A 12,837-nucleotide genomic window follows, 5' to 3' on the forward strand; every position below is an offset into this window, starting at 1 on the left:
GAGATGTCTCACATTTTGTGTTTGGCCTCATAGCAATGGAGAAGGCAGAGGACAGAGAGGTCAATGTGGGAGTGGGAAGGAAAGTTAAAATGACAGCAATAAAACTTGTAAAATGTTTTACACTTGGTTTCACCAACACAGAAAAGGCCACACTGTGAGCACCAAATATGGACGACCAAGTTGAAAGTGGTGCACACGGATCATTGCTATAGAGACCAAATAAAAATTATAAGAATAACATCTCATTCTGCTTGAACAGCTTTCAAAGCCATTCCATAATTATTCAATTTTCTAATTTCAGGTAACCCACGACCCTATTGGTCTCCTCCCATATACACCCACCTGTCTCATTTGCTTCATCTCTCCAATATTGTCCCGCCATTTGCTTTCTACTGCCCTCATCCACTCCTCCTCTAGCTCTACCTATCACCCACCAGCCTCTATCTCATCGTCCTCCATACCACCAATCATTCCTGCTCCTCTGATTCCTGATATAGGGTCTCATCACAAAAAGTCAAATTTACACTTTTTGACTCTGAAAATGCTGCCTGACCTGCTTTGTTATTCCAGCGTTCTGGTTTTGTTCTAGCTTCTATTTATATTCTTTTTGTCTTCTCTGTGATATCAGCCAGTTCTTTACCCATTAGTTGCTACTCAAAGTTCAAAGTACATTTGCTATCAAAGTATGTATGCAATATACAACCCTGAAATTTGTCTTTCCGTAGGCAGCCACAAAACAAAATTATGGAACTTATTCAAAGAAAAACATAAAATCCCCCCTTCCTCCAACATGCAAAAAAAAACAAACTATGTAAATGGCAAAAAGAGTGATAAAGCAGAACATAAAAACACAAAATCGAAAGAGTCCAGGTATATGTATTTCAGTTAAATCTAGCGCTGTGTCATTCCTTATCTGTATACTGCCCCAAGCAAAATAGCAACTAAAAAAAAGGAGCAACCAGAAATCAGAAACCTATCATAATGTGAACCACAGAATCCAATCCACAAAATGGACCAATTAAAACTTGCCCAGGACCCAGGACTCCAGCACCATTTTCTGACAGCACTGAGGGACAGACAGACCAGCTGAGTGCAGGTACCTTCCTCCAGTACCTGCAAGCGAAAGGCTGGTAGATGGTGCTGAACATCCGCCGCCTTCCGCACTTGGTTCAATGGTTTCAATCTTCCCTGATGCTTCAATTAGCGAGATCAGTGAGAAATGGAGTCAATCATGGGCTCGTGTGTCTCCAGGCTTCTTTGCCTCAAAGACGCACGCTTCGCTCGAAACCTCACGAAACCCTCTCGGAGACTGCAAAGCACCAGATCGGTTGAATCAGCCCCAAAACACATTACCAAAATGTAGATCACAGGCTCCAACAGTAGCAAACCATGGTTGATAGAAAAAAGAACACATGAAAGAATGAAAGAAGTAGTTTCATGAACCGTCTGGAGGTTGTGATGTTCGCTGGCTCCATCTTCTTCCAGAAATTTAAGGAAGTACCTGCGCCTCAGAATTTCAACAGCACAACTGAAAGGAATAACGCCTGGGTTTGACAACACTGACTGACATAAAGGCATCTTCTTCAGGGTTTCAAAGCATTAATGAACATGGACAGTTTTAAACAGGATCTCTGATGATACATGGGTCACGTGGCAACTACTGCATGTTTAAAAATGGTGGATTAAACTCTGGTCCACATTACCACATTCATGACTTAGCCCAGAATTCAACAGAATCACCTGAGGAAAAAATGCCTCTCTAAAAAAGTCATGGAGTACTGCATTTCTAAAACTTTCATAGAATTTCTATATGCACAGCACAGAAACAGGCTTTTTAGCCCATCTTATCCATGTTGAACTTACTCACTGGGACCATAGCCCTCCATATATCTATCCAAACTTCACTGAAATCAAGCTCGCATGCACCATTTGTGTCAGCAGCTCATTTTACTTTTACGACTGAGTGAAGTAGCTCCCCTCGTGGCTCCTTAAACTTCACACCTTTCACCCTTAACCCATAACCTCTCGTTGTAGTCCCACCCAACTACAGTGTAAAAAGCTTGCTTTACCCTATCTATACCCTCATAATTTTGTATACCTCCATCAAATCTCTCAATTTTCTATGTTCCAAGGAATGAAGTCTTGCATTTCTTATACTCCATAAGCACTTCATTTGTTCCTACCTCCTATGCACCTCTTCTTTTAACCAGGGCCTCAATATCTCTCGAAAATCAAGGTTCCCTACAGCTCTTATCTTTACTTTTTATTCTGACAGACATATGCAAGCTTTGTACTTAGAGTACAAGCCTGTTTAGAGGCAATATGAATCTTGAATTTCCGGAATGATCTGGCAGACAAATTAACAGAAAAAATAAATTAAAAGTACAATTAAAATAGTCTCAAAGACCTGTAACCACAGAATTAACAAGTATCGTACAGAGAAAAACCAAAAAAAGCTCACCAATTTAGTTTCTAGAAGTCGAGAAATATGTCAATAAGTATTAGACAACTACTTAAGAATGGATGATTTGCTACAGCAAACATACTTAATGACATACTAATCCCTGGACACTGAAGAAATCTACCTAATTAAAATGTATGCCTCATTCTTAAAAGGATGTTGGTACATGGTGGACTCATGCCTCGAAATCAAGCTAGTCTGAGGACTTGGACACAGTCTTGGCTGACACTTCAGAACAGAATGGAAGGGATGTTGAACTGAACTGAGGTGACAACCTTTAATGCCAAAGCACGGCACAAACTACTCTTTCAGTTGAATGTATATGTTACTCCTCAAATAAAATAAGGAAAAACAAGATTTTTCGTCATTCAAGCAACACACATCAAAGTTGCTGGTGAACACAGCAGGCCAGGCATCAAGTCTAGGAAGAGATACAGTCGACGTTTCGGGCCGAGACCCAATATCAATGGTAATGCTTTTACAAAAGCCGCCTTCCAATCAGTCCAATATTAATATTTTATCCCTCAACTCAAATTCTAAATTCCTGTATCTATGTGCATACAGAGCAACCCGGGGAATAGTTATTTTATGCAGCAGGAACAAACTTACTACTGACATTCTGAGTCAGTAGACCACATATGTTCCTATAAGGGTTGGATTTAGACATTTAGATAGTTGAGCAATGGAATATGGTGTGTCCCTTGCTCCAGCAGTGAAGTGTTACTAATTCAAAAATTGACATAGCATGTTTTGCAATGAGCTTGACAAAACTGATGTATGTTTGTTCACTCCTCAAATCCCAAATCATAATTTATTTTTAGAGATACATCATGCAGCAGGCCCTTCCAGCCCAACAAGCCACACCAATAAGCAATCGACCTACTTAACACTAGCCTAATCACAGGACAATGTACAATGTACCAATTAACCTACTAACCAGTACATCTTTGGACTGTGGGAGGAGACTGGAGCACCTGCAGGAAACCCACACGCACACAGGAAGAACGTATGAACTTTCTTACAGAGGACGATGGATCTGACCTCCGCACCCAAGCTGTAAAAGCATCATGCTAACCACTATGCTACAGTAGTTTATTCCTTTGGTCAAAGACTGGGAACATTTCCTACATCTCACTACATACTTGCAAAGCACATTGGGCTGATGCAGTCACATCAAATACTGGCACAGTTAACAGATAGTACAATCTAGCTCAACTCACAAGTATGCTAGCAGCAAGATGATCATCTGCTGTGTCACCATCAGTCCAACCTCATAACATACAGTACTTACAGTATGGGTCAAATACCAGTCAAAGCTAGCGAAATTTGACCTCTGCCCACAGTTGGAGAGGCACTGGGCATCCTTCCGAGGTTAGAACTGCTGGCATTTCTCCCTCCACTAAATTTCCCCACCCCTTGCCGGTCAGGAGCCAATAGGCAAGGAGGTCCCAACAGTTCAAACCAAAACATTACTAGAAACCAAATTCCACCCACTGCCCTACAGTTGACCTAAGCAAGAAAAATCCCTGACCCTAGATATGCATAGTGATCTTTAATAATATGGATCATTTGAGGACCTCCGAGCTGTGCAGGTGGGGATCAATAATATCACTCAAAGGTTTATATAAGAATCCTTAAAATATAGGTGGAAAGCTGGAAAGCCTCTATACCACGCAGAAATAGAAAAAAGATTGCAAAGAAATGGGTTAAATGTCACAAAATTACAAGGAGATATTCATGCACCTTCTTCTAAAGAATGCTGCAAAACTGCATTTTTGGCGTTAGCCATTGATTAAAACTGGTCGCTGATTCTTGCTGCAAAGTCTCAAGTTGTATCCAGGGTATATTTAGGACACTACTTACAAGCAATTAAAAGAAATCAATAATAAGCCCCTCACAAAGACAAGCTGGCAATCATAGTGCTTTTTAAAAAATTTTCTCCCATGCATTTCAGCAAGTGAGAGACTTACATTTCAATTCACTTTCCTTTCACTGCTACACCAGCTCAAGTCACCAAAATGCTAGCCCTAACATACTTCCAATTTTGATTACCAGAGAGGTGATAGATAAACATTTCAATGCAATGACACTCAGCAATTAAATTATATCTGTAAGCTTCATTTCTCCCACCCTAAAGTCAATTGTCTGCATCTGGAAATGGAATTTAACTGCAGCCTGGTCTTTTCTACAATACATGATCTGCAATCAGCAAAAAAGATCTGCTGACACATCCATCATTCATAATATTTTGTTACAGATCACTAATATTTTGAAATCTTGTAAAGACTACTTGGTAAATGCAACTCTGGTTTTGAACAAACCTAACGAATCCAACAAACTGAGCCACATATTCTCACTACTTCTACAGAATGAATGATAAAATAGTCTTGGTTCATAAAATGTTGACAGTGGGCAGCTGCCAGTGATAGATTTCAGTCATGTCCTTATAATTCCATGTGCACACTGACAGCTATAGGATTATTAAATTAAAATACAGCTATACATCTCTATAATGACTTCAGATTTTAAAAGCAGGTTACACATTTTAATGGATTGTAGTGGTGCACATTCTGGAAACCTGACTTTAAAACTACAGAAATTTGAAAATGGAAAAACATTCTGGAAGCTTCAGACTCAATCCTTTTCAGATCTTCAAAACAATCTCAGCACCTTTATACATCTTTTGGCACCATTTAGCTGCGCACCTGGGAAAAAGAAAGTGTGTGCACAAAACATTGCAGGTAACATCCTGCGTTGCCATATGCAGCTGACAAAACCACCGAGATAACCTGAATATTTCATCGACTTGAAGAACAGCGCATATGTCGCGCAGGGCTGACAATAGACCTGAAAGAAAAGTGTACAAGAGTTACGATTTGATCGAAAATAAACCATGGTCGGTATTATCCCACCTTTTTTAAATTCTTCCAGCATCGCATCCAACTTAGTGTCGTTAAAAACGAAATGCAAGGGGTGGTTGTAAAATTTGGTGATGGTCTTCAAAGGTGTGCAGTCATCGGGGTCCACGAAGGCCAGGTCCTTGACAAAGAGCAAGTCGACGATGTTTGACCGCTCGCCCTCGTAGACGGGGATCCTGGTGTAACCGCTTTCCATGATCTCGGACATAGTGTTGAAATCCAAGATCGCCTCGCAGGCGATCATGAAGCAGTCTCGCAGCGGGGTCATCACGTCCTCCACCGTCTTAGTCCTGAGCTCCAAAGCGCCCTGGATGATGTTGAGTTCCTCCTTGACCAGGTCGTTATAAGGGTCGGTGACCCGCAGCATCTCCAGCAGCTTCTCGCGGTTGTACACGGTGCCGATCTCCTGACCCAGGATTACGTCGAGCAGCCGGCTAACCGGGTACGAGGCAGGGAAGGTGAGCAGCATGAAGAACTTGGTGAGAGCGATGGTGTTGGCGCCCACGGCCAAGCCGTGCCGGGAGCAGATCGCCTGGGGCACGATCTCGCCGAAGATGACGATACCTACGGTGGAGACGGCCACGGCCACCACGCCCGAGCCGGCGATGTCGTCCAGCAGGATGGTGAGGGTCGTGTTGACCAGCACGTTGCCCAGCAGGAGCGAGCACAGCAGGTAGTTGCCCTGGCGCCGCACCGGCTCGATACGCTTGGCGTAGTTCTTCTCCTTGTCGGTGCCGCAGTTCTGCACGATGCGCAGCTCCATGGGGTCGAGAGCCATCAAGCCCAGGTTGAGGCCGCTGAACATGCCCGACAGGCAGAGTAGCACCGAGATGAAGATGACCTGCAGCCAGAAGGGCAGCAGGAACTTCCTCTCCTCCACCACCACTACCATGGTGTCTTCAGCGTCGTGGTAGAGCCAGTCGGCCGGCTCGGGCGCCCGGCCCGCCGCCGTGCACAGGTAATAGGCTTTGGTCTTCTCCGTCTTGCGCAGCGGCTTGATCTCCATCTCGATGACCCCGGTGCTGCGGCGGCTCACCGCCACGCCGGGCAGCACTACGATGTCGGAGGTGCGCACGCCGCACGGGTCGAAGGCGCGGTCGGCCGCCGTGCGCCGGTGCTCTGTGAAGCCGATGCGGCTCCAGGTGCTGTTGTCGATGTGGCGGCCGTAGAGCCGCAGCCGGACCCGGGTGCGCTCGCTCACCCGCACCACGCCTCCCCCCATGCTCGTCACGTCGTCCGTGTCCTCCAGCCGCAGACCGATGATGACCGTGCCCGCCTCCTCCCCCTCCGCCGTCGCCTCGCAGCCCCGCAGCAGCAGGCAGCAGCAGCAGGCGCCCAGGAAGAAGCCGACTCGGCCGCCGCGGCTGCCAGCCGCCATGTTTGGCATGGAAATGGAGGCGCTCCCCCCCTCAGCGAGTGTTAAATGATAGTTGTGGGGAGGGTAGGGGGGATCGCATCTAATAATCAGTGTCTTTCATTCCTCTTTTAACATTTCTCCTTCTCTTTGCGTCGGCATAACACGCCTTTTCTGGTGTGAATGGCTATTTTCTTGGCCGGACCATCGGTCCGCCGCCGCCAGCCACCTCGCGCTTTGACTGGAAATTCGGACCCAGCTCTGCCGCGAGCCTCCAGCCAACCGTCATTGCCCCGCCCACCTCCTGCTTTGATGGACAGTCTGGCGGGGCGCGCGGTTGGAGAGACGGCGGCAGGCTCGGCCAATGGGAAGGGAGGCGAAAGGTGGGCGATTCCTGGATAGCGGTCAATCAGAAGGTGTGCCGCACGTGGAGTCCCCGCCCATCAAAAGGCTAGGTTTGATTCTATTAACCACCTACCGCCTCCCGCCGCCCCTCTTGTTCCGATTGGCCTATTTTTCCAGGCACGTGATGAAGAGTCCATCCCACCCAAATACGGGGCAGCCAATCCGAAATTCGGATTTCAGGAGACTGGACCCAATCGGCGCGTGTTTTCCTTCTCGACGCGCAGTCCGCTTACACAGGTCTGGTGTTTGTATCCATGAACGTCAGGAAACACGTGGGTACGTACCTGTCAAGTCAGCGGGAATTGGAATGGGTTTATTAATGTCTCATGCACCGAGATACTGTGAAAAGCTTGTTTCGCATACCGTTTTTTTTAAAATGCAGAGCAAATCATTACACAGTGCATTGAAGTGGAATAAGGTAAACTAATAACAATGCAGAGTAAACGGCTGCAGAGAATGTGCACTGCAGGTAAACAATAAGAAGCAAGATCATAACGAGATTGTGAGGTCAAGAGTCCATCTTATCAAAACTCGGGAACCCTTTAGTTCAATAGTTCCATTTAATATCAGTGAATGTATACAATATACAACCTGAAAGTCTCACTGTCCGCAGGCATTCTTATGACTGAAAAAAACAGAATGAATGACAGAAAAAAGCGTAAGTCCCCTGCCCCCACCGCCAGTCAGCAAGCAGCATCAACCCTCCCTCTTCCCCTCCCTCTCCCCCTCATTCTCGCAGATAGTATCAGAATTGATGAAGGCAGAGCAGTGGATGTGGATAGCATATATGGATTTCAGCAAGGCATTTAATAACATACCCAATACAAGGCTTATTGAGAAAGTAATGGGGCATGGGATCCAAGGAGACCTTGCTTTGTGGATCCAGAATTGGCTTGACCACAGAAGGCAAAGAGTGGTTGTGGAGATTTGTATTCTGCACGAAGGATGGTGTTCCACAGGGATCTGTTCTGGGACCCCTCCTCTTTGTGATTCTTATAAATGACCTGGATGAGGAAGTAGAAGGGTGGATTAGTAAATTTGCTGATGATACAGAAGTTGGGGTTGTTGAAGATAGTCTGGAAGGTTGTCAGAGGTTACAGTTGGGCATCGATAGGATACAGAACAGGGCTGAGAAGTGGCAGATGGAGTTCAACCCGGATAAGTGTGAAGTGGTTCATTTCGGTAAGTCAAATTTGATGATAGAATGTAATATTAATCGTAAGACTCTTGGCAGTGTGGAGGATCAGAAAGATCTGGGGATCCATGTCCATAGGACACTCAAAGCTGCTGCGCAGGTTGAGAGTATTGTTAAGAAGGCGTATGCTGTGTTGGCCTTCATCAACCATGAGATTGAGTTCAAGAGCAATGAGGTAATGTTACAGCTATATAAGACCTTGGGTAGACCCCACTTGGAGTACTGTGTTCAGCTCTGGTCACCTCATTACAGGAAGGATGTGGACGCTATAGAGAGAGTGCAGAAGAGATTTACAAGGATGTTGCCTGGATTGGAGAGCATATCTTATAAGAATAGGTTGAGTGAACTTGGCTTTTCTCTTTGGAGCGATGGAGGATGAGAGGTGACCTGATAGAGATGCATAAGATGTTGAGGGGCATTGATTGTGTGGATAGCCAGAGGCTTTTTCCCAGGGCCAAAATGGCTAACACGGGGATGGGGGGAGGGGAATAGTTAAGGTGCTTGGAAATAGGTACAAGGGATTAGCAGAGCTAAGTTTTTCACACAGAGAGTGGTGGGTGCATGGAATGCACTGCCAGCGAATGTGGTAGAGGCTGACACAATAGGGTCTTTAGATAGGTACATATAGACTCTTAGTTAGGTATAGATAGGAGCTTAGAAAAATGTTTTCTTGATAGGAGCTTAGAAAAATAGAGGGCTATGCGGTAGGGAAATTCTAGGCAGCTTTTAGAGTGGGTTACATGGTCGGCACAACATTGTGGGCCGAAGGGCCTGTAATGTGCTGTAGATTTTCTGTGTTTTATGTTCCATGTTCTATTCCCACCAACCACCATCCAGCAACAGCAAAGCCTCCAAACAGAGACCATGATCTATAGTACATCAAAAACTAACTGTTTACTCCAACATTTTCAACATCCCACAGGCACTCTCTCACCATCGAGAGAGAGAGAGAGAGAGATCAATCGATCAATTATTTAGTGCAGAGCCCTCCGACAGCCAATCTTGCTCATAATAGTGGAGACAAATCTCCAGGAGCACCACAACTGTGTCATTGGGTTTGGAGGATTACGTGCCTCAATGACCCGGAGAACTTTGTTGGCTGGAGTCAGAGCCTTGTGCTTCAACTCTTGGTAGGATCACAGGTAAAGGAGTAGTGGCCTCATCGTGGCCATAGAGTAGGCCCTTAACCAACCTGTCAGAATGGGGATGGTGGGGTTGGAATTAAAATGGATGGCCACCAGGACTTCTGTGGTATGACCAGTCCAGAGTCCAAAAACATACAGTAAATGATCACAGACATATCGACTATAACTTTCCCATTTCTTTCAGTATCCTGGGATGCATCCCATCTGGACCAGGGAACTTGTCTACCTTTAGGCCCATGATTTTGCTCATCACAACCTCTTCAGTGACAGTGATTGTCTTAAGGTCCTCACTTCCCATCATATCCATAACATCTCTCTTTAGTATGTTAGATCTGTCCTCCACCATGAAGACCAACACAAAACAATTGTTCAACACCTCAGCGATTTCCTTATTACCCGTTATTAATTCCTCTTCCTCATTTTCCAAGGGACCTACATTCACTTCAGCCACCCTTATCCACTTACATTTTTACATTTTACGGGAACTTTTACATTTTTATATTTTGGGCTAATTTACTTTCAGAATCCATCCTCCCTTTCCTTATTGCTTGCTTTGTGCTTCTTTGTTGCTTTTTAAGGTTTTCCACGTCTTCCAGTTTCCCACTATTCTTGGTGACTTTATACGCATGAGCTTTTAATTTGATGCCTTCCTTTATTTCAGTTGCTTTCCTTGCTCTTTCCATCCTTACTATCCTTGCTGTTATCTGGGATATAGTTTTGTTGAGCACCTTGAAAAATCTCTTTGAAAGCCTTCCACTGTTCCTTAACTTTCTCACCATATAGCCTGTGTCCTCAGCACAAAATAATCTGCAGATGCTGGGGTCAAAGCAACACTCACAACACGCTGGAGGAACTCAGCAGGTCGGGCAGCATCCGTGGAAACGATCGGTCGACGTTTCTGGCCGGAACCCTTCGTCAGGACTGTAGAGGGAAGGGGCGGAGGTCCTGTAAAGAAGGTGGGGGGAGGGTGGGAATAATAATAAGGTTATTATTCGGTGACCTAGAGAGAAATCCTACCAGTAATTTATTCCCTTGATTATTTCCGATCTCTACATAGACGGACTCAACATTCAGTAACATTCAGGTCACATAATTTGGTGTTTTGTGGCAGCAGTTCAGTGCAAAACGTAAAACTTAATCTAAGTTACAGAAATATAAAAATAGTGTAAAAGGTGAATAATGAGATAGAGTTCACTGACCATTCAGAAATCTGATGGCAGAGGGGAAGAAGTTGCTCTTGAATTGTTGTGTGTGGGGCTTCAGGCTCCTGGACCTCCTCCATATGGTGGTATGGAGAAGAGGGTATGTCCTAAATGGTAATGGTGCTTAGTGGCTGGTTCTTTCTGTTGAGGCACTACCTCAAGACGGTGCTCTCAGTGGTAGGGAAGGTTGTGCCATAAAGGAGCTAGCTGAGTCTATAGCCCCCCTGTGCACTGGAGCCTCCGTAGCAGGCAGTGATGCAACTAGGCAGAATGCCCTCCTCTGTACACCTCTGCATTAGTCTGTGCTGACATACCATATCTCCTCAAACTTTTACTGAAATAGAACAGTTGGCGTTCGCATCCGGTGCTCCCGGTGTGGCCTCTTCTACATCATCTGGTGCTCCCGGTGCGGCCTCCTCTACATCGGTGAAACCCGACGCAGATTGGGGGACCGCTTCGTCGAGCACCTCCACTCCATCTGCCACAACAGACAGGATCTCCCGGTTGCTACCCGATTCAACTCTGCTTCCCACTCCCATTCAGATATGTCCATACATGGCCTCCTCTACTGCCATGATGAGGCTAAACTCAGGGTGGAGGAACAACATCTCATATACCGTCTAGGTAGTCTCCAGCCCCTTGGTATGAACATAGAATTCTCCAATTTCCGGTAATTCCCTCCCCCTCCCTTCCCCCATCCCTATTTCACTCTGCTCCCTCCCCCAGCTGCCAATCACCTCCCTCATGGTTCCGCCTCCTTCTACTACCCATTGTGTTTTCCCCTATTCCTTCTTCACCTTTCCTGCCTATCCCCTCCCTGCTTCCCCTCCCCCACCCCTTTATCTTTCCCCTTACTGGTTTTTCACCTGGAACCTACCAGCCTTCTCCTTCCCACCCTCCCCCCACCTTCTTTATAGGCCTCTGCCCCTTCCCCCTACAGTCCTGATGAAGGGTCTCGGCCCGAAACATTGACTGATCGTTTCCACGGATGCTGCCTGACCTGCTGAGTTCCTCCAGCATGTTGTGAGTGGCATTCTCTTAGTTTTCTCTTCCTGAAGTCCACAATCAATTCTTTGGCCTTGCTGATGTTAAGTGCGAGGTTGCTGTTGCGATTCCACTCAACCGGGCAGCCGATCTTGCTCCTATTTGCCTCCCTGACACCATCTGGGATTCTGCCAACAACAGTGGTGTCATCAGCAAGTATATAGTGGTTGTTTGAGCTAAGACTCACCACACAGTGTTAAGGCAGCAGAGCAGTGGACTGAGCACTTTTCCATGAGATGTACCTGTATTGATTGTCAGCAAGGAGGAGGTATCAGCAATCTGTTCTTAATGCTTTAAATGACTGAAAATTAAACAACGGAGAATACCACATTATTTTAACAAAATTACCAGGTTGTAAAAAATATTCCCTTTAAATTAATTACTGCAGAATATCTTGGAACCACTAACGCAGCAGTTTCAGTTTATTTCAGTTTATAGCATATGTGGGATTTTAGATTCAAATTCTTGTTTTAATTTGCTTTAGAATCATGCAATAATTGCACAACAGGAGGCCATCTGGCACATGGTGTCTGCACATATTTTCTATCAGACGCCCTCATCTGCAACCCTTCTCCATAGCCCCATAAGATTTTCCTCACTGACTATATTTCTGCGTGTCCCCGATAACTCTTACAAGTCTTTGCAAAGCTTTCTGGATGCATCGCAGGTTAATACAGCAACTGCTGAGCCCAAGACTGCAAGAAATTGCAGAGTTGTGCACACAGCCCAGTCCATCCTACAAGCCAGTCTCCCCTCCATTGACTCCATCAACACTTACTGCTGTCTTGAGAAAGTAACCAACGTAATCAAGCACCCCTCCTGCCTTGGTCATTCACTCTTCTTCCCTCTCCCAATGGACAAAAGTTAAGAATAATTGAAAGCAAGTATCAGCAGACTCAAGTACGCTTATATCCACTCTTCTGTCAGACTCTTGAACACACTTTTTATACAATAGAGATAAATTCTTAATCTCTGAGACCCCTTGTCATGACCCTTGCACCTCATTTGCCCACTTGTTCCACACGTTCCCTGTAGCATTATATCCCTCGCTCTCTGTTTCTTTCCCTTTTACTGCCCTGTTGTGCTATGAGGGTTGAAGTCAGTCAAAGTACC

At 45.5% G+C, this 12,837-nt stretch overlaps 1 protein-coding gene across 1 annotated transcript in view; it reads right to left on the reverse strand.

Moving 5' to 3' along the window:
• LOC140185575 (metal transporter CNNM2-like) overlaps nucleotides 1-6,998 on the reverse strand; it is a 149,992-nt gene extending 142,994 nt beyond the window's left edge. Inside the window, exon 1 of the mRNA XM_072238929.1 lies at nucleotides 5,374-6,998. Coding sequence (XP_072095030.1) covers nucleotides 5,374-6,766 — 1,393 coding nt within the window. The 5' untranslated portion in view covers nucleotides 6,767-6,998. The remainder of the gene's footprint in view (nucleotides 1-5,373) is intronic.
• Nucleotides 6,999-12,837: the final 5,839 nt, after the last annotated feature.

The sequence above is a fragment of the Mobula birostris genome, chromosome 21 (genome assembly GCF_030028105.1).
Source record: "Mobula birostris isolate sMobBir1 chromosome 21, sMobBir1.hap1, whole genome shotgun sequence".
Lineage (NCBI taxonomy): Eukaryota > Metazoa > Chordata > Chondrichthyes > Myliobatiformes > Myliobatidae > Mobula > Mobula birostris.